Consider the following 22,400-nt stretch of genomic DNA (forward strand, 5'->3'; position numbering starts at 1 on the left):
ATTTGCTCTGAAACCCAACTTACTGGCCATCCTCCGGCGCAAATGCCACTCGCCGGCTCATCCTGGAAGGACAAAAACCAAGTCAAGGACACGGGAGCGGCGTCGATTCGGAAACACACGCCGGGTTACAAGAAAAAAAAAATCGGGCCTCTCACATCATCGGCGGCAGATCGTCGCCCGATTCCGTAAGCCTCTTTTCGGACATTTTAGGCGCTCGTTCCGTTCCGGAACTTTCTCCGGTGTGGTTTTTAAGCGCACCCGGCATCGGTAGAAACCGCCGGAAGGCGGCGTTAGATTTTAGGAGACACCCCGTCCCGCTAGTCGTTGTCTCCGTTTGGGGAAGAACCTCGTTTTGGTGGCGATTATCCGTTAATCCTTCTTCAGTTCTGTGACAAAAACCCCAGTGAGATGTTTGGATTCCACGCCGGCCGGTTAGCGGACACGTCCGAACCTGACGTTACGGCTCTTGTCGGCGACCTGGACTTTGGATTTAGAAGCGGGCGAAGGCAGGAAACGGTTGTAAGAACTCAAAGCCGAGCTCCGGTTGTGGAAAATTCCGGTTCGGCGCGCCATCATGTCGTCTTTTTGAACGTCCGGCATCTTCTCGTCTTCTTCTTCCTCTTTGAAACTTTGCTCACGCTCGGCGAGACCAGCGTCCGGCTCGGCCGGGGCGCGGGGAAACTCGGGGGAACCGGCGTAGGGGTCATCGCAGGGCTGTTGTTCACCAGGGAGGCTGCGGTGGGAGAGGGGGTTCATATGACGTTCTGAAAAGTGGATTGCGTGGTCAAAAATGCACGTGCAAATGGATTCAGGTTGCTAAAAGGGAGCAGTTAGTGAAGTTTAATAAGTCATTGGCTGCCATTAAACTACTATAAGGCGCATCATCAATAAACGAGTTTATTTCATACATAAGGCGCACCTGATTTTAGGGCATATGAGTGCAAGAATGTACAGGATTTGTCATTTGCTCTTATCAAAATTATTGTTTTATTTATGAGATTGAAATGAGTTTTTCATTTAACTCCAACGATAGACAGTCAAAATGGATTGGACATGTACCGCCGTCAATGGCAGCCCATGAATCAGAACTAGCCGCAAATACCATACTATCGTACTAATATCATACATTAGTAAACAAATGTCAAAGAAATTCAATACTATACAAAAATAAATGAATGCATGTAAAAGTTCAAAAAACTTTTTTTAATTAATTTATCAACTTTGCATGCGTTAATAAGAATAGAAGTCTAATTCATTTCGACTTGTCCATGCCACTGCTATCCCTGCCAGTCCAAATAAATAAGTCCATTCAATGGAAGCCAATGAGGTCATTGGTATCCCAAGGTGAATTCTAAGCTTACGGCAACATTAGAGGCGCAAAGATTAATTGACAACTAATTGATCACCAAATGAATAGATGTCGATTTTTATCATCGGTTCATCGTTTAGATTTTTTTTTCTTTTTTAAGATGTCCAAATCGGTCGGTGGGTGGAAATGAAATGCATTTTTTCCGACCAGATTTGTGGATTAAGCGATGATTTAAATCATTGTTAGTTGCGGCAGTCCTACAACTGTTGCGTCCCATCAATTCTCAGCAGGCTACAACACTGAACGTCTATCTCCGTCGACGGCGAGCAATGAGTTCAAAGCAGAAAAGCAATTTGAAAAAAAAAGGGCACACGCTATAGATGCCGCGTCCGCATTTGTACCTGCCTTCCCGCCCATAAGGCGGCAAGCCCGGGGCGACGGTCGTCACGGCGACCGTCGCCCGGGCGAGGAGTCGTCCTAGCGACGTTTCGCCGGGACCCCGTCCGCCGCCGGCGCGGCTTTTCTCCCGACAAGCCCGACACACGGGGACGGGGTCGCGATGGCTACACGGACGAAAGGATCACGTCAATCGGACGGGAGGTAGAAGATCGTGCGTGTTAGCGCAAAGGATTATTTTGATAGTTAATTCATTTTGTGATAAGAAGCTCATTCATAAATTGCGTATTATTTACATTTTAGTAAGAAGATGGAAATCTGAACCAAAATGGAGGTGTTAATTTTTCATATTGTTGCAGTATAGTTCCCAATTTTAATTCATTACAAAGATAATCAGCCAGCCTGCAAGGACTGCAGAAATCAGATTTATATGCACTTTTTTCCCCTTTTTTTATTTCATTTAAAATAAATAAATGAAATAGAATGTTTACATGTTTTACTTTTAAATGAATTATAAAAAATATTTTTTATAAAAACTTACATTTATTAAGAAATACTTATATTTAATTTTTTAAATATTTTTTAAATTATTTTGAAATTTAAAAACAGAATATTTACATTTTCTTAAAATTATTGCCATCCATCCATCCATTATCTTCCACTTATTCCGGGGTCGGGTTGCGGGGGCAGCAGCTTCAGCAGGGAAGCCCAAACTTCCCTCTCCCCAGCCACTTCAGCCAGCTCCTCCGGCGGGATTCCAAGACGTTCCCAGGCCAGCCGAGCGACATAGTCTCTCCAGCGGTCTCTCCCGGGGCCTCCCGCCGGTGGGACATGCCCGGAACACCTCTCCAGGGAGGCGTCCAGGAGGCATCCGAACCAGATGCCCGAATTAAAATGATTGATTTTTTAAAATTAAAAATAGAAAAACAGAAGTTACATTATTTTTCTCTTTTTATGAAAAATATTTTTAAATGAATACTTTCCAAAAAAATGTAGATCCAAGAACAATACTGTTTTTTTCCCCGTTTTTATTTACAATTTGTTTACTGCATACATTTTTGAAAATTTAAAACAATAGATAAAAAAAGAGTTTATATATTTGAGTCATATAATAACGTGGTTTATTTCCTTTCTTCAAAATATTTTTCAACCTATAAATAAATCATTCTAAAAAGAAGATCCTATGTACATGTTTTCCTTTCTTTCTAAATGGCTTCTCGCAATTTCCAGTTCCAAGATGAATCCACTTTCAAAATTTGCTAGCCCTAGTTAGCACTTAGTATGTTAGCCAGCATTTGCGCGTCAGCCATTTTGTCCACGTGACGTTCGAGCACACAAAACTACCTCTGTGCCATCAGATGACATCAGTGCCATGAGGACTAGAAACAAAAGCTCGAGGACGCAGCCAACAATCGCCTCCTTTTTCCTTGCTAACACGCACATTCCCTGCCCTTTCAGAGCCCGTCAGACGGCAATGAAGTGCACAATAATGAGGAGAATAAATAAAGTGGTGAAAAGGAGCCTAGCCAGAGGGAACCAAAGGAGATTTAAAGCCGCTTTCAAGGGGGAAAGAGCAGCCACTAGGGGGCGTACCTCCAAATATTTACGATCTTTTGTCTTTCTGATTTACTTGGTGTTTTTGTCATGGTTTCCTTACAGCAACAGTGTCAATAAAGTTATTTTAACGGGGTATTTAGCATTTGTCAGTACAATCTGCAAGCCTCTTTGAGCTAACTATGTTAGCGTACCCTTTTAGTGCGTTCTGTCATTTATGTCCAAAATAGTGTCAATAACCAACTATTTTAGCGAGTTACTCACAGCGTTAGCGGGGATTGCTAGCACAGTTTTGTAATTGCAGCGTAAATCGCAAGTTATACAAGACCTTAGCATTTGTTAGTCGGCCGACGCTATGCTAGCAGACAGTTGCTTCGATCAGTAGGCTGTTTTAGCGTAGGCCTACTCTTTTTGTGCTAATCACTTTCATTTAAAATCCCTGCTTCGAGGTTATTCATGTCATAAATTGTAAATAACATGCTATTTCAAGGAGCTATTCACAACGTTAGCATTTGTGATCACACTATACAGTCATCTTTATACACTAATCGTTTGATGCTTACGCTACACTTGCAGATGTTTGCCATGCCGATTAAGCTATGTTAGCGTACACTTTTTGTGCCAATTACTTTAATTTGGAGTATTTCATAGGGTAATTCCTGTCATAAACTGTAAATAACAAGCAATTTTATCTCACATTGTTAGCATTTGTTATCGTGGTGTACTAGTGGACTTTAGCTATGCTCACTAAACTAAAATAACTCTTATTGTGCTGTTTTTAAGCTAATTATGGCCGTACACAATGTATGTAAAGCACCTTTTTGTCTGTTATTTGGAATTGATTTTTGGCATAGCTGTAGTGTAAACCTAAACAATATTAGTAAAACATTTTGTGCTATATTAATGTAGCAATTTTTGTTAGTATGTCAGTCATTCAAAACAAAAATAAAAAAAGAATTAACGACAATACGTTTTCACGTCCATATTGAACAACTCTCCGTGCATGCGCGGCACCTGGGTTCGCTCATCCTGAGTCGCTCCCACTTCTGAACGTCCACTCGGCTCATGGCGCCCGACGGCAAACTCGCGGGTCCGTCCCGGCGGAGGGGGGGCGGCCTAACCTGAGCCCGCCTGAGGGCCAGGTCGTCCGTTTGCTTGTCGGGCGTCGCTTTTAGCCTTCCCGCGACCTCGTCTTCGCTCTCCTCGTCCACGTCTCGTCTTTGGCGAGTAACGATGTCGGGGATTTTCTCCAGTTCGCTGTCCCGTCGCCGGGTTAGAAAAGTGAGCGAAGAAACGGCGTGCACCCGCGAAAGCGCCGAGTCGTCTAACCTGGTGTCCTTTAGCGTTTCGCGGGACGATCGTCTGATGCTTTCCCAGCGTTCCCGGTCTTTGCGCTCCAGCGACGGCGGCGCCGTGACAAACTGATGCGCCTCGGGTACCGCGGGTCCCCGGGCGGCCCGTCGGGACGCGAGGTCGTCCTTGCGCACATCCGGTACCTTCTGGTCCTCGCTTTCTCCGTCCGACGAGGAGTCCCAAGGGGCTTTGCGAGAGCTCAAAAAGTCATTGTCGCGGCGGAGGATGATATCGGGTGAATCCGGTTTCTCCGGAGCAGAGGAAGGGCTGCGTTGAAGTCGCAGAGACGATTAAATCCCGAGCGTGCAGAATTAGTTGGGTGCACGAGGAACGTTAGTCCAACCAGATGAAACCAAAATGAAGACCACATCCGAGGAGACCAGAGACGGGCAAACCAACGGAAGGCACAAGCGACCGTCCGGCACGTTTCGAGCGGTTAGTCGTCAACCGACAACACCACAGCACGGATTAATCAACTCATCGGCAGTTCCCCACAAAAATTCAAGCGCTAACCTCCGGTAGCGAAGCGCGGCGGGCAGAACTTTGATGCCCGCCGTCTCTAGCTTCTGTAGCCTGGTCCGTTCGCACACTTCCTTTCCGCCTCGGCGGTCCGTGGCCCACGTGACGCTCTTTTGAGTCTTTTTACCCTCGACTGGCCTGTTCGACGTCACGTTACGGCGATTTGTCGCAATGGAAAGATTCCAAAAAGCGTCGTTACCTGCGCTGTTCCCCGTCCTCGGCGTGAGGTCGGCGTCTGGCGTTGGGGACGTAGAGGCCGGCGTTGCTCCGGTTGGGCAAGAACTGATTGAAGACGACGGGGTTTCGCGCTTCGCCGCTGGCCGCGCGGCGGGCCGACATGTCGTCCTTTTGCACGTCGGGTCTCCTGCCGCCGTCCGCGTCGGGGTCGGCCTCTCGTCCTGGTGATAACGCAAGACGTAACGTCAAGATTTGCCGATTTACCAAGCGTCAATGCTATGTAAGTTACGTGTACTATTAGCGCACACTAGTGGTAAATGTGTGTCAAACATGAACTAGCCTTTATTTAATGTCACAATTAGCTCACATAAGGTTATAAATTTGTGCTAATTCTATAACATTTGGTAAACTATATATTATTCATGTACAAGTTTGTGTTTTTCTTGGTTGCAAATATTGTATAAAACATGTTGAAAAAAAGAATTATTCACATCTTTAGCATGCTATGCTAGTGGACTTTTGCTATGCTAATTATGTTAGTGCATCCTTTTTGTGCTGTAGTAGCACACATTGCTCATTAATCTATTTTTGTGTTCTATTCTATGCTAATTACTTTCATTTGGCATGCCTGTTTTATAAGTTGATTCACGTCATAAATCGTGTAAACGTATGATTTGTATTTTTTTTCACTTTTCAAGTATTTTGCTAGTGTAACAACTTAGCAAGAGAACAATAGTGTTATTAGTGCTGTATTAATGTTGTACAAAACATCGTTTTTCTCAACGTGAGGATTTGTTATCCTGCTACGTTTACAGTATTAATCTCCCGAAACAGTGCAAATAATGCACGTTGTTGTGTAATATAATTTTCTCCCATTTCTGACATGGATGTACTGCTAATGTAACATGTTAGTCAGACATTTTGCGCTGTATTTTTAGGGTCTTTCACAGCTAGATTGGACGTCCGTCGCGGTCGATCGTCGGCTAACCTTCCATGTTGCCTCGGTTGACCACGTCGGGAGAAGGACTGTGCTGCGAACGCGAGCCAAACGAGTCCAGGCTGCCAATTAGACAAAGGACCGTTAACCAGATGAATGGACGACTGTGTCAAAGTAGAAAAATATGTCTGTTTCATTGCTCGGTGTACAAAGGAGGGATTTGTCCGACCTATCTAGCGAGTTGTCTCGAGTGTGTCTGGGCGGCGAGAGCGAGTCGCTGCGCTCCGAGTCCCAGCAGTCGTAGCCGCTGTCTCGAACGCTACGCTTCTGCGAGCCGTCGGCCCCTTCTTCGCCATCCTATACGTGGGAAAAGGACAAAATGTGAGGCTTTGTTATTTTTGCTGCATTTTTAGCAAGCAAGATGTCATCATCTTGAATTTATTATTATAAACAGCGAGTTTATTGGGGTGTTGAAATGGATGAATCCAAGGGAGTGTGGCAAAAATGTAAATCAATTCAGACTTTATTTTGAAAGCTTTAACAGAGAACTTGATTTTATTTAGAAAATTTATCGATTCATAGGGTTAGGGTTTATTTAATTCATCGGCTAACTGACACCTAATTGATGATCAAATTATTGAGATGGTTGATTGTTTAGAGACATTGCTGATCTAAAAACTGTCCGAGTCATCTTTTTACACCTCTTGATAGTTAATAATTACATTTTTGCCAAAATTGTTTTGAATTTTTAAATCAAATTTTCCAAACATTTATTGTAAAAATTTTAAATTTAAAAAGAGGGGGATTCTCTTTTGTCATTTTTTAAAAATTATTTCTCATACAGTATTTTATTGTTCATAATAATTTGCTTTTTGTTAAACACAAAAGGATTCTCATTTTGATTTATATTTCCAGTTTTCAATTAAAAAAGGAAAACAAATAAATAGTGTGTATTTTACTATTTTATAATATTAGAAGTGAAAAAGGAAAAAAAAACAGTCTTATTTTTAATGTATTTCCTTCGATTCATTTTCTTTAGTAATTTTTTATTTTTTTAAATGGGGGGGGGGCAAATTTCTGCGGTAATTTCTGCAGTGCGCAATGAAACCAGACTGAATATTTGTCTATTAGTCCAAATAACTAAAAAAATGTTGCATAATTTTCAAATTCCAACTTTATCAATATGATCATTTCGGTCCCAATGTTTTTAGCTATAACTAAAAGGGAGATGCTCCACAATTTCATTTTACAACCGTATAATGACAATAAAGGGCAAGTCTATTCTATTCTATTTTTGCCCAGAGTAATAGAACAGTAATTAACATGTAAAATGAGTCAACTCATCACAAATATATTCGCCGATTAGTCCACTCCCACAATAATGGTATGTGACAGCATTTCATCTAAAAAAAAAACACTTGAAGCCCCTCCCTCAGCCAGCCAGCACCTTCATATTGGCCAGCAGCCCCTCAAATTCCTTGAGGTGGAGCGTGGGTCCGCTGTAGGAGGCGCAACCGCTGGCCGCTTTACCCAGCCAGAAGACGGTGTTCAAAACCTGCCGGACGCGAGGCGGGGATTAGCAAAATACACCGGCGGAGAAAAGACGGACGGCGCTCCTCACATTTTTCAATTTGCGACAGCAATCAGAGTCCCTGTCGGAAGAGAGAAGGTTGGAAAGCTTTTGACGTCCGATCTATTTGAACTCGGGGGGGTGGCAGCCAACCCTCCCGCTTCAAATGGATTAGACGTCTGCTAGCCATGAACTCATTTCATTGGCACTGCAAGAAATGTCAATGCGTATTTACTTGAGGTTGGCTCGGACGGAGGTGTCCTGGAGGTCACCCGGGTCGAACAGCTGCGAGCCTTTTAGGCCCAGTTCCTCGCAGCCTCGAAGGAAGACTGATAGGTTGTCCTGGAACGACAAAAAAAGAAAATCATCATACTAATGCACCAAAATGTGATCACGTGCTGTTGATGACATTCTTGAAATGAATGATACAAAAAAATGCTTCTTACGTGTTTTTTCCTACTTTGACTTTCGTTGGCTTATAGTCATTAAAAAGATATTCAGGAAAAAAAGTACACATATTATTTTTGGATTAAAAAAAAAAAAGTATATGAACTCTCTGGAGTTGGTCAGATCTTGATTGGAATTTTTAATCATGTGAAAACGTTATTTTTAAATGACCCTACATATTTATATATGTATTGGGGGGGTGCGTAACAGAAAATGATTGAGAAGCATTGGTCTAGGACCTTCACCTTCAATTTTAAATTCTTGAAATTATACATATAATTTCTCAGTTGTATATATGATCAGATTTCTTCATTATATTTTTGTCAAGTCAAAGAAGAATATGAAAAAAATTCTGCTTTTACTTTGGAAGACAACACATTTTTGCCAATTTTCAGGCGTCTTACCGTCTAAACTAGCTTCTCAATAAGGCTGCAACAACTAATCAATGAATAAATTAATTGCCAATGTGTTTTTGGGGTTTTTTTTTTGTGATCATTCAACATTTCTCACTTATTATGACAAAGCAGCGAACAGGAAGGGGTTATGGGGGAACAGAAGAAAAGAAAAAAGAAAAGAAACAAAAAAAAAAAGAAAAACACAAACAACAAATACAGTGAACGCCTACACTAACTATGAATATGTTGGCGCAATCGTCAGCTAGATGTATTCTCGGTTGACACCATGTGTGTTGTCCAGTGAAAGAAAGGGAGGGGGGGTCTATAAGATAAGTTATTGGGAGGGGTGGAGTGTACACAAATCAGCTCTGTGATCTAGAAACCAGTGAATCCCTTGTGAGCGTAAGCCCGTCGGCGACCGACCCGACGCTGCCCCATCGCCAATCCCAGCACCGAGGGCCCCCGCCCGAGTGCGCCCAACGAGCCCCATCAAACAGACCCGACCCGGGAGGGAACTGTGGTCGCCGCATACGGCCCAGTTGCCAATGAATTTGATGATCGATACAGTTGTAGACTACAGTTAAGTCCGGGAGCTGGAATAATATATCATTTTTGAAGGAAATCGCCGTCCATTTTGTCTTCATTGTTACTTACAACCTGCCTAAAACAACTTCAAGGTAAATTGCGAAGATCATTGAAAAAAGTGACATTTATCTGATTAATCGTTTAATTAATCGTCCAATCAATCGATTATGAAAACAATCGTTAGTTGCAGCCCTAGATTGTATATGTTTTTTCTCTGAAATTTTGATGGCGCTGTAATGTCAAGGGCACTCCACAGCAAGGGTGGAATTTCCTATATTTGAATTTTGCGCTAGCTTTCCATTTCAGAACTTTCATAATGTTAGTTGCGCTCATTTTTGGGTGTCTTGCCAGAAACGATATGAAGAAGGTCCTTACCAGGCCGGCGATGGGAGTGGGCAGCCTGTTGATCTTCTTGACCAGGCCCGGTCTGATGGCGCTCAGAAGCCTGGACAAATGAGGGAAAGGGGAGGGGCCAGATTTCCTTTAAAAAAGGGCCTCGGTTTTGGTCGTCGGTGCGATGTCCGTCGTCGGTCTTACTCGCATAACAGGATGCCGTTCTCCAAGGCGCTGCGGAAGTCCTTGTCCCCGAAGCTCTTCCCCGTCACCGCCTGACAGTGACAAGTAATCAAGGGTTATGCAATATGGACGCAAAAGATAAACGGAAAGGGAGAGAGGATTGAACGATTCGTGTTGATAGCCTATGTGATAATCCAGATCAAGGCAGATTACAGTTTGGACGGACTATGTGCGCGTGAGCGTGGCTTCCTCAGGGAGGGCTCCAAAAGAAAAAAATATTTCAAAAACTGACGCGGCCGAAACAGTTTGCCGAAAGGAGGCCGACGTATCGGTCAGCTGCAGTAAGCGAACTAACCCGCGCCGTGAACAGCAGCGGCGGCGCCTAGCGTTTAAACCCACGAGTAGGCCAAAGTAGCATTTACTCACATCTTGTGCGAACGCTCCCTTCAAAAATAACGCGGCGTCAGACGTTCCGCTTCGAAATGGACGTTGACGCAAATCTCGCCTGAGGATTAGTCGCGTCGTTGTCTTCGGCAGAGACAACGACGCGATCGACACCGCGTCCTTCACCTGGCACGAAACGTCGTTGAATTGCAATGTTCTGAGACAAGTCTGGGATGGGATGGAAAAGTTGCTTTCTGTCGAAAACGGGGCTACGACAGTATTTTTGATAGTTGATGAATTGCTTAGAGACATTGTTGACCTCAAAATGACAACTTCATAGCAAATACACTTTTAAAATTGTATCAATATTCATTATTTGTCATTATTTTGCCTTTCAATTCAAAAAGACTATACTTTTTTTACTGGCGGCTGCCATCTCCGGCCTTTGCGTAACTGCGGCCCGAGCGCGGCTCGCACACTTGTACGAGCGCCGACATAAAGCGACCGGCGTTTGGCCCGTTAAATCGGCACCGGAAACGGGAAAACAGTGAGTAGCGGGTTAGAAATGTGTTTTGGCCAAGCGGAGACTGTAGGCGTAGTTTCAGCCGCTGCCGCTTCGTAATAAAGAAAACTAAATATTCACATTAAATTATGATTATTTGTTTTAAAAAAGGTAACTATTTTATTTTTCAATATTATCATTGGAAATACTTTTTAAGTGTAAGTTTAAATGCAGTTTTGGGGAAAACGCAGTTATAAATAACGCCGTTACATAACGGCGTTATTTTTTTCAGTAACGGGGTAATCTAACTCATTATTTTTTCCGCCATTACCGATGGTCAAAAGCGGTGCGTTACCTACTCTGAATAAATTGAAGAAACTACCAGCTGTAGCGAGTCGACTCTGCTCTGTTCATTCGTCATCCAAGACTTGGGGTGCGTTCAGGTTCGAGAATAGCACACGTGTTTTGTTTTGTGCTTTTTCTTAGCAGAGATATACCACACGGGACGTGCTGGCACTCTGTTTCTTTAATAGCACATACTGTATAACTTCAACATTAACACAAACGTACGGCTCTCGGCAGGCCGTGTCCTCACTCACTCCCGCATCATGTGAGCAAAACAATATTGGCGCCGTGTGCACTTTAGGGTGCCTCGGATAATTCTGTATCAGAATATTACAGCACGTACTTCTTATGACTCCAGGCTGTTTGTCCCTGCTCATTCAATTAGACCAGCAGTGCCCGAGTCTGGTCCTCGAGAGCCCCTATCCAGCTTGTTTTCCATGTCTCCCTCTTTAACACACCTAAATCAAAAGATCAGCTCATCAGCAAGCTTTGCAGGAGCCTGACAACAATCCTCATTATTTGATTCAGGTGTGTTAGAGGAGAGAGACATGGAAAACAAGCTGGATAGGGGCTCTCGAGGACCGGACTTGGGCACCCCTGAATTAGACAATGCTTTCCAAAGCTTGCTAACGTTTCTGTGTTTGCTACACCCGAATGCTAGCCTCGTTCCCATCCCCCACTGTCAGCCAGCAAGAATGCCGTTTCCATCTTGAGGACGCTTTGAGGGTGATGGGAGGAGTAGGGGGACGAGGCTACCTGAATGCACCACCTGGATAGACGCGATGGAAGCGATTGTGAATGGCTGAGGGTTAGAGTCATGTGTCACAGTAAGCCAATCAGAGCCAGTGTTTTCGCACACAAAACGGAACAGCGCGTGCGGCAAACACACACATGCAAAACAGATGCAGAGGGATATGATGGTAGAGCATTCAGAGGAAAATTTGTCCTTTACGAAGTAAACACTATTTCAAGTCAAAACACTTGAAGTACAGTAGGCTATGTCTACTCGATCAGTTGTCTCAGGTTGTGAGAGTTAGATTTAATTGATTAAACTCACTTTATATTGTTTACTGTTTATTTTTGTAGGATAAATCTGTTGCTGGTGAGGCGCAATAAATATCACAAGGTTTTTTAACACAACTACCTGTCTGTTCTTCTCTATTCAACTGACTCGAACACTGCTCAGAACATTTCAAATTCTTTGACATACAACACCTTCTTTTTAAAGTAACGGAAAGAATCAATTTCCCCGGTAAGTAGTTACTTTTACTATAGAGTAATTCAGTTGCTAACTCAGTTACTTTTTGGAAGAAGTAGTGAGTAACTATAACTAATTACTTTTTGAAAGTAACGTGCCCAACACTGTTTAAATGTAATTGGCAGCTAAAATGTCAAGCCTAGAGTAATACAACAATAAATAACCTATGAAAATACGTAATCATTTGTGGCAGCTTTCATCTGATTTTTAGCATCCCCCACCTCCAACCTGCATCGTACACACAAAACACAACGAGACAAAGTGTAGTCATTTTTAGCCGACTAAATAATTGACGAGCGTGCTGTAAATGTTTCAGAAGCCCCGGCCGAGTCGACGTGAGCGGAACGATGGCAGACAGGAAAAGAAAAGAAGAGACCGGGATAGGAAACATCTGGAAATCTTATATAAGTGGGGGTCGTGGGAGGTCCTAGCATACAATAGGGCCTTTTTAATGCATTGCACAATTAACTGGCCACCCCCTAAAATGGAGCAGACGTCTAACGCGGTCAATGGCACTGAAACATGATCATACACTGCCAGCTCCCTCTCCCAGACATAAGATGCCGCGCACGTCTGGGATGGAGTCATCAAGGACGGTCGCGACATCTGGCGTGCACGTTTGTGGCACTGGCGTGTCTGCGTGTGTGTGCGAGCGAATGCGTGCATGTGGCATTAGAGTGATTTGAACATTGGCCCCGCCCACCTCACAATGTCACTCAACATGCTTCTTGTCTACCCAAAATGGGATACAAAAACAACACAATTACGCTAAAAAAACTTGTTTGGCAACAAAATGACAGGTATAAAATCTCTGACCAGTAAAAAACGATGATTTTTTTTTAAATCCAAAACTGCAATACTATGCATCTTCTAGTAGATAAAACACCAAATGAGTTCCAAATAATAACAAACAGTATGAGAAACCTTCTATGCAGAAAACTAGCTGAAATTCTACACAAAATTTAGTCTGTTTGCAAACAAATGTTTATTCTTTTGAAAAAAACAAAAATGAAAATTTTTTTTTAAATCCAAAACTGCAATACTATGCATCTTCTAGTAGATAAAACACCAAATGAGTTCCAAATAATAACAAACAGTATGAGAAACCTTCTATGCAGAAAACTAGCTGAAATTCTACACAAAATTTAGTCTGTTTGCAAACAAATGTTTATTCTTTTGAAAAAAACAAAAATGAAAAAGCTATGATTTTTTTTTAAAAAATCAAAAGCTCACACGCTAAAGTAGTTAGTTTGAAAACATAAAATTCAACAAACAAAACCCTAACCCAAAATGCTACACAAAATCTAGTTTACTCCTTTAAAATAAAATACAGAACTACACAAAAACTACTTATTTTGCATAACTATAAATCTCATCAAAAAAGCAGTTTCTGTTCTTGCACCCCTCTTTAAAATAAACTGCTGTATTTGAAGCCAAAAGAACTGTTTTGTTGATAGAACAATATGTCTATATGCTGCCATAGCAGATTCATGGCGATTGAAGCCCCCAAACTATTTTTAATTTGTCCGTTTGACCCTGGAAACCCCCGTTTACGGACGTCGTTTCAACCCAGCCATAAAAAGGTAAGTAATTATATTTCTTATTTAAAATGTCTGTAATGTTTAGCTAAGAATCATTAATTGATGTCTAATATTTCCTTTAAAAAAAAAGACTTTAGAAAATGAATTCACTCGCATATTTTAAACTTTTAAACAAATTATGTCACAATGAAAAAAAAAAATGTAAATAAGTAACAGATATTTACTATTGCTTAATTGTATTTTTTTTTTTTGTCACCGTCGCAGTTTCCCCAATATTTTAGATGATAAGTAATCGATCCAACCAAAGAAAAATTGGGGGAAAAAAACACATTTAAAAGGGTAAATACCTGAAAAAGAAAATCTCGACCACTCCTTGATGTCTTTGATTTCTGCATCATGACCCTTGTTATATTACCATGTTTCACCCATAAAATCTGGCTGTGGCCATTCACAGCTGTGTCTTGACACTTGGTGATAAATGCTAAAGGGAGTTTTTGGATCGAAAAGAGGTAAGTACGTGATAATATCTCATTAAAATCGTGGCGTCTTTAATCATGCTCTCACCTCCAGTTAGGGTTTTGCTGTTTTTTTTGTTTTGTTTTTTTTTAAAGGCCCTCCCGTTCAAAATGGGTCTTTCCCCAGAAAATTGAGATTGTAAGCTTTCCGATGATGTATCACACGTGCATATAGGACAATTTTGAGTTTGGCCAAATTGGGGATCTCAGAGCAGAACTTCAAGTCACCTGAGTGTTTTCCGCCATATATTAAAAAAAAAAAAGTCAAAAGTAAAAACAAGGTAAAGCTCGAACTACAATGCGCAGGTTGTCATACCCTTTCTCATTCACATGACCACCACCTACAGGCCTGGGGCAGAAATGCACTACGCTGTAAATTGAATTATTTTATTTTTTTCATTTTTCATTCCCGATTTCCCTCCGATAAGTGGGGTCACACGGTCCAAACCCCTACTCCCGAGGGTCTGCCCGTGTCATGTTGCCATAGCAACCGCTGTCACTCAACCTGGGCGTGTCTGAGGAGTCTGTCTCTCACACACACATTTGGAATAGCATTCCATGGGATGGCTCCTACACTGAGTCACTGGCACCTGTGAGAGTGTAAAAAAACAAGCGCACTGCAAATAGAAGCAGTCCGGACGGTGCTGAAAATAAACCCGTAGAATTCCAAAGAGAAGACAACAAAGCAGCATATCAGGAGGGAGACGTTGACTCCACTAAAGCGCTTCTTCGTTAATGTACAGCAATCGTGCCTTCGAGGTTGAATGCTAAAAACCATTAGTGCATTAACTGCAAAATGGACTCAAGTAGTGGGACGACGGGCTACTCCAACCACAAGAAGTGACATTTGAAGAAAACGGACAATTGTAGACCAACATGACCCGAATAAATGAAGGCTGTCTTTTTCCCAGACGACATAGAAATTCTTAAGATTTTGGCCCGAAGGACAGCCAAACCATCTCATCTCAGAGGTCAAATCAGCACTTTTACAGTCAACGTTTTAGCAGGCTTTCATGCATATTATACCTGGTCAAGATGGAGTTCAAAGTCTAAACTGTCACCATTTGAAGCTATTCCCTAAATGTTTCAGGGGTCTAGCTAGCGCTTATTAACTTCAAGAAAATGATGAACGGAAGCTGGGTTCAAATGTTAACTCATTGGCTGCCATTGACAGCGATGGATATTTTTGCATTTTTCTATTTGATATTTTTAATCTTTTCTCCCTGTATTTATTTGTATCTTTTCTTTACTTTTGTATTTTAATGTTTGTTTGTTTTTTTAAGTTTTAGGAGCATTTATGTACAGTATTTTCATTTCAACACTTATATTTTGGGCCAGTACTTTTCCATCTCGTGTCTTTGTATTTACGGGCTATCTCTGTCTCATGTTTGTACACAGTATTTTTATCACATTCATGAGACAGCTTGTCTCTTATGACTGGTAAATGATCATGTTTCAGTTCCATTGACGGTGATAAACGTCCAATTCATTTGTAACCAATTCATTCACGCAGCAAAATATCACTGCCGTCCAGTGACCTTAGTAAATATTTGAAATACTGTATACAAAAAGAGGTCATAACAGGCTTTGCCATCACGTTTGACCACTCCAGCATACAGTACATTTATATCGCCAACGCAGATGATGCACACGATAATCTCATCTCATCATCATCGAATGCTGCTGGTGCGTGAACGTTGGCCCGGTTTCATCCCCATGGCAACCACCGTGAAAAAGTAGGCGTTCCTGCCCCTACCGTGGAATAAACACGCGATTTGGAAGAAAAACCCCAAACCGCCAGTAAGAAGAATCGCCGATCACACACCGCGTGTTCGCACGCCAACTTTTCGTCCTGTAACCAGACACGTGAACTGCCCCCCACCCCACGGAACAGGTGACGGTGCACCGCCCGGTGGGTGTTTATTTATATCCGCGAAGCAGCCTGCTAACACCCCCCCGGCTACGGTTCGAGTCGAGTCCGCTTACCTCGATCCATTTCTGCGCCTCCAGGCAAGCGGGCTCCGGGCGGCTCGCCTCCGCCGACTCCGGCCGAACGTCGTGACCCGCAGGCGAGCTGGCCATCGCCGGGCAAGTAGTGTCGCGATGCGGTGACTCGACCGGACTCGGTGGCCGGTTGCCTTCCGCGTCGACCCTCCGCGAAGCAGAGAAACGGTGCTTGTTTTACGCAGGAGGCGAACCCTGATGGTGGACACTGTCCCCCACCAACACCGCTGCGGGCGGGCGGGCGCGCGCTGAAGGAGGCGGGGACGCGCACGCAGGAATCTGTCCTATGCGGGAAGGGGGGGGGGGGGGGGGGGATCAGTCCCGTTATTTTGCATTTGGGTCACTTCAACGTGTCGTAGAGCATGAAAATAAGGGTTTAATAATAAGGGATTAATACCTTACCAAGATGGCGGCGTGGTTTCTGATTTTGCTGAATCCTACTAAGAAATATACCTGCGAAGGGGTTATCTTTCTGTACCATTGACGGCGATGGACTCCTCGAAGGGGCGATGAGTTAAGTGGCACATATGGTCACTCTTCATTTAAAACTTTGGTTCGCTTCTAGTCTAATGTCATTTAGTCCAATAAGATTTTAGATGAAGTGTTGTCATGTCGATTTTAATCTGCCCTGAGCATTTGGGAATCCAGCCATGTTTTTTTGTTTTGTTACAAACTAGGACTAGTGGCAATGAAGGTTTATGTTTCAGTGCTATTGGCGGGGCTGGACGTAGATTCCGTTTTGACCAATCAAAACTGATTGAACGTCGATTGGCATTCAAGGCTGCAAATAACGAAAAAAAAATGTTTTAATTAAATATATTTTTAGCCCCCCCACCCCACCCCCCGTTAGAAGAAAGGGGATTGTTTTGTTCATTTGTTATCATAATTCATCAAAAAAACTTAAATGGCTTTCATAATTTTTCATTTCTCTCTTTTACCCATATTTGAAATTCTTAAAAAATTACTTCTATATGGTAATTAAAATCTTTAAATTATTCGAGTGCATCCAAAATTTTATCGAAATTTAAAATGAAATATTTTTACATGACTATGTACTGCAATTACTAGGGCTGTCAAAATTATCGCGTTAACGGGGGGTCATTTATTTAATTCGTCACATTAAAATATTTGACGCAATTAACGCACATGCCCCGCTCAAACAGATTAAAATGACAGAATAGGGTCATGTGCACTTGTGTTTTGTCACCCTCTGCTGGTGCTTGGGTCCAAATGAGTTTATGGGTGTCAGCACAATGAGTGAGCATGGTGTAATTATTGACATCAACAATGGCGAGCAAGTAGTTTATTTTTTGAAAATTTTACAAATTTTAATAAAACGAAAACATTAAGAGGGGTTTTAATATAAAATTTCTACAACTTGTACTAACATTTATCTTTTAAGAACTACAAGTCTTTCTATCCATGGATCGCTTTAAGAGAATGTTAATGTTAGTGCCATTTTGTCGATTTGTTATAATACAGTACTTATGTACCGTATGTTAAATGTACAGGCTATCTCTATGGGAAAACCCATTGGCAGTGTATCAAATACTTGTTCTCCCCACTGTATATCCGTCTTGTGTGTGATCTTTCCATTCCAACAATAATTTACAGAAAAATATGGCATATTTTATAGATGGTTTGAATTGTGATTAATTACAATTTTTAAGCTGTAATTAACTCTTTTGACGGCCCTAGCAATTACATTTTGAATTTTTTTTGTGAAATTGTGAAATCAATTTTATCATTCATGGAACATCTTTTGGTGACTTCATTAAAATATTTCAAAAATATATTTGCTTCACAAGAACATTCAGTAACTAATGATTTCAATTTATGTTTCTTTAAACTAAAAAAAAATAAACTTCCAGTTCTATCGTTTCCCCTTCCCAAATTTCATCTCCCCCATTTATGTAACCACTCGCACCATCAAACCATCAAAAGCACTTTATTGGTGTCAGTCAGTAACAGCCACTCATGCCAACAGTGCCCAAAAACACAGCAACACACGCACAATTCTAACCTGTGCATAGTAAAGCAAACTAATGGCACTCTTCAAATGCTTCACATTGAGTCCAACTAAGTCGACAAACATTCAAAAGCTACATTTGGGCTGTGAGGAACATCACATCAACCAATTAGCAGCAAGAGGCATCTAAACAGTCCAAAAAGGATTCCTTTCTCTTCTCCATTCCCATTGGTCCGCCAAGCATAACAAACACGTACAAAAAGAGACAAGTGCTTGTGCAAAAAAAAAAAAAAAAAAAAAAAAAAAAAAAAGAAACAGCAGCCAGATTTGTTTAGTTCACATCTAAGAATGATTATGTGGATCAAAATGAGGTGTGTGTATAAGCCACATTGTGTATGCGTGTCGAGTGAAAACGATACTCGCTTGACAGTGCTCAGAAAATGCTAACGAATGCATTTTGCGGTCAACGTTTCAGCCCGCCGGGGAATTTAACCGCGACACAGCGCCACGGCCGAAAAGCGGACTTCGCCTTGTCCTCGCTCCACGAAGCCTCGGCACACTTTGGCGGCATCCTGGATCCCCCCCAAAAAAATAAAAACAATTTTTTAAAAAGATAATTCACAGCCAAACTTAATATAAAAAATATTAGTGACTTGAAAGTTTGTAAAACTTTCAGAGGTTGAAGTCCCCTAATTCACGTACCATTACCAGCGTTTCATCTTTGGTGGATCCGTGGTTCAGTGGGCCGTTCATCTTCCCGTCTTTGTAGCAAATCAAACGTCAAAATTATTTCATTTTTGTAAAAAGCCTTGCAGAACAATTCACTTGTAAAATTTACAGGTGGGCTGCCACACAAAATTTTCATTGTTGATCTATTGGTGAAAGTCGACTCAAAACCCACCTTTTTAAAGTGGCTATTAAATTCTAATGTTTTTCCTGCTGATGTTTGCTTGTTTCTTTGACAGTAAAACATTTGAGCATCTGTAAAAACTACATATACAGTATAAGTATTCGGTATATAGTCATTTCTTCATAAAACATAGGCTAATGTTCACTTAAGATCAGAAATATCAAACTGATTCACCAACTATGAAACTAGATGTCAATTCTTTCGACAATCGATTAATCTTGGTAAGCTCTACGCATACCACCGCTATCCTTTCATGTTCCAGTCGAGGTGTCGACCGTGAATCAATGTCACCATTTCATCAAAAATAGTGTACATGTGTATACATATAAAAAAATTTTTTTAAATCCTTACCAAATTCAAGGAGTTGCCCATTCACATTGACAAAGGCAATAAAATGGAAGTTGACTTTATCTGCTTCTGGCTGTGAAAATTGGAAATAAAACATAAGCCAAAGAAGCCATACAAGTTCCATGATAAAATTAACTTACCCTACACTGTCCCTGTGCAGCTACTTCATTGTGAGCATCGTGAATTGCCTGAAAATAATAATCCAAAATATCTTAGATTGACACAAATGTTTGGTGGTGTGGCGCCCTCAGGTGGACGTGAACTGTAACTGCAGATGTTTGTCAAAAAACCTGATTCTTGTCCAGATGTTTGGCTCTGTCGTCAGCAGACATCTTGGCAGTTTCATCCAGAAACTTCTTCAGCACAGAAGTACGCTCTGAGAATAAAAAAAATAAGTTTATATATAAACTATTTTTTTCATTTCTTCCTTGGCTGCCACTGACTGCAACAGACGTCCCATCATTTTCGGGGAGGTCGGCAACCGCTCCCGTTCGAAACGGGAGGGACGTCTATCGCCGTCGATGGCAGTGAACTCATGTTACCGAAGGTGAGTTTGCTTTGGTTGTTTCCCAAAGCGTGCAGCAAAGCGATGGTGCCGCAGGAATTGGTGGCCGTCTGCTTGAGGAAGTAAGCGTCGGAACTCCGCACCACTTTGTCCACCTGTTGTTGTCTGAAAGAATCGTGCTGAAAAAAACACAAAAACACACGTTTTCATGCAAAAACTTATCAACATGAATTATGTATTCTAAAACAAGTACTCAATACATTGCAATTTTTTGCTATATCCTGCTCAAAATTAATCTTTTTTTAAATCTGATGTTTGGGGTCATTTTGGTTTCAACAGTAAATCCAGAATAGACCTAAGGAAAGAAATTTGTATGCAGTACTAGGCAGAATTGTTATTCATATATTAGTGGGATAAATTAAATATTTACAATGTTTTTTCAGTGCTTCACAAAAATCAGAAATGGACATGAAAATATAAGTTCAATGATATTTATATTAAAAAAAAAAAAAAAAAAACATTGTCTGGGTTAAGTGACACTTTCCCAAAATAAAAAGGTAGATAAGGATCACTAAGCATTTTCCATTGAAAAAAAGCAGAAGTGATTTTAGTGAGGGTCCACTGCACAACTAATTTTTTTCATTCATTTTCCGTGCTGCTTTTTTTTTTTTTTTTAAATTGGGTTCTTGACAATAGGAAGGCATTGGAGAAAAAAATTCTTTTAAAAATCCAAATCCCAAAATATTTGATTAAACAAGGATAAATTTCCCCTCAAAAATAAAATGGGGGTGAAATGCCATTGCCAGTTTTTTGTTTTGCAAACATGGGCATGAAAATAAGGTTCTCTGTAATAAATGTGTGTGTGTATATATATTTAAAAAGTGATGAAGCCCCCAGGATCCACTGACGACTATTTTTTCTTAAAATGAAAATAACGCTCTTGGTAACATATGGGGGGGGGGGGGGGGGGGGGTGTCAAGACCATACCAGAGGGCCGCCAACCTCTCTCAGTCCAAATGTATCGGACGTCTAGCTTCGTCAATGGCATGTTAAAAAGTAACTGTTGGACATGTTGTACATTGTTTGACAGTAAAAATTAAAATATTAAAAACATTTTTTAAACATGTAATTGAAAAATTTAATACATTTTTTTTTCCGTCAAACTCATTCAGACATTGACGGAGATAGCCTTCTAATCTATTTTGACTGGCAGCAAATGAGTTAAGTCGCAAAGGGTGGGGTGCCCATTATCCGTGTGGCTTGCTCCCTAAACCCTTTTAGCCCCTCTATCAACTGCTGACTCATCCCCATCAGCCACCCCTGCAAGCTCAGCATCACCACACCCCAACATTGTTCTCCACCCGAATTCCTCTCATTCACCCCTTAAATGACCTCCTGTGTGATGGGAAAGAGCAGCATCAAGGCACAGCAGGGCTTCGGAACGGCGGATAATTGTTCAGCTTCCAATCCGAGGACGTCGACAAAGCGCCAGCCCTCACCCACGCCAACTTTACTCATCAACTGGAAAAGAAAAATATAAATATTTGAAAAATACCACGTAAAAACGAGTTAGCTGCTAGCTCACACAGACCACACCCAGTCACTCATCATTAGCCGACAAGCTAGCAGTATCACGAGGGATGATGCCATCATGTCCAACTTAATTTTAAACCATTTTCACACACACACAAAAAAATAAATAAAATAAAAATAAAAATAATGGATGTATTTGGTCACACCGTCGACCATTACAGCTGCACTGACCTTTTGAGAGCGCTTTTTGAAAACAACATATTTAAACGTCGGGATTCAGTGTTTGACTCATCTTTTTAGATTACCCACCTTGTTCAGCACCTGTACACAGAAAACAAAAATCAACAATTATTCCGTTGTCGCCTTGAATGACTCAGCTAATTAAGCTCGCGTTGCTTTTAATTCACCTCGGGGTTGATTTCCATCGGTGTCCACTCCATGTTGGCAATATTTAATCGAGGTTTAATTTGAAAATACTTAGGAATAATTTTCCGGCGTCTGCAAATTCGGTTATACTTATATGACGCGGGTCGTACCATTGAGTGGAATTTATGAGGGGTGCACTCACACCAGACGGACGTTTTACCTCAACGGTGGCGGTCATTTAAGAATTCAAACAAATTAATTGTATTTACCAACAAGTTAAAACCATCGTGTGACAAAAAAAATCAGAAATACACGATTTATTTAATCATTTAGGCAAGATTGGACTGGTGGTGTTCAGCATTGTTTCCAGAATGGTGTGACGTGCCAATCAAAACCAATCACAAAATGCTTTGTAACAGCAATTTTCACTCCACTGAAGTTCAACAAAGCTTGATTTCGTCC

At 41.5% G+C, this 22,400-nt stretch overlaps 2 protein-coding genes across 6 annotated transcripts in view; both read right to left on the reverse strand.

The window, feature by feature from the left end:
- The window catches only part of LOC130920102 (LIM and calponin homology domains-containing protein 1-like), a 35,993-nt gene extending 18,874 nt beyond the window's left edge, over positions 1–17,119 (reverse strand). For 2 of the 5 annotated variants that reach the window (XM_057842993.1, XM_057842992.1), the window contains exons 1-13: positions 16,710–17,118; positions 16,290–16,591; positions 9,780–9,850; positions 9,618–9,687; positions 8,051–8,157; positions 7,867–7,897; positions 7,693–7,800; positions 6,475–6,602; positions 6,297–6,367; positions 5,331–5,529; positions 452–733; positions 156–386; positions 24–62 (exon numbers count right to left, since the gene is read on the reverse strand). In XM_057842993.1, the coding sequence (XP_057698976.1) occupies positions 24–62; positions 156–386; positions 452–733; positions 5,331–5,529; positions 6,297–6,367; positions 6,475–6,602; positions 7,693–7,800; positions 7,867–7,897; positions 8,051–8,157; positions 9,618–9,687; positions 9,780–9,850; positions 16,290–16,385 (1,433 nt within the window). In that variant the 5' untranslated portion in view covers positions 16,386–16,591; positions 16,710–17,118. Of the gene's footprint in view, positions 1–23; positions 63–155; positions 387–451; positions 734–5,330; positions 5,530–6,296; positions 6,368–6,474; positions 6,603–7,692; positions 7,801–7,866; positions 7,898–8,050; positions 8,158–9,617; positions 9,688–9,779; positions 9,851–16,289; positions 16,592–16,709 lie in introns of all 5 variants that reach the window. The other 3 variants (XM_057842994.1, XM_057842996.1, XM_057842997.1) reach the window with 3 other exon arrangements.
- A 1,119-nt stretch (positions 17,120–18,238) lies between these two features.
- uchl1 (ubiquitin carboxyl-terminal esterase L1 (ubiquitin thiolesterase)) lies at positions 18,239–22,027 on the reverse strand. Its single transcript, XM_057843010.1, has 9 exons — positions 21,980–22,027; positions 21,882–21,893; positions 21,432–21,560; positions 20,077–20,218; positions 19,825–19,910; positions 19,675–19,722; positions 19,538–19,607; positions 18,979–19,037; positions 18,239–18,848 (listed from the first exon to the last, which is right to left on the reverse strand). Exons 1-9 carry the CDS (start codon positions 22,010–22,012, stop codon positions 18,765–18,767), a joined length of 663 nt encoding a protein of 220 aa, XP_057698993.1. The 5' UTR covers positions 22,013–22,027; the 3' UTR covers positions 18,239–18,764.
- Between the last annotated feature and the right edge of the window lie 373 nt (positions 22,028–22,400).

The sequence above is a fragment of the Corythoichthys intestinalis genome, chromosome 8 (assembly GCF_030265065.1).
Source record: "Corythoichthys intestinalis isolate RoL2023-P3 chromosome 8, ASM3026506v1, whole genome shotgun sequence".
Taxonomy (NCBI): Eukaryota; Metazoa; Chordata; class Actinopteri; order Syngnathiformes; family Syngnathidae; genus Corythoichthys; species Corythoichthys intestinalis.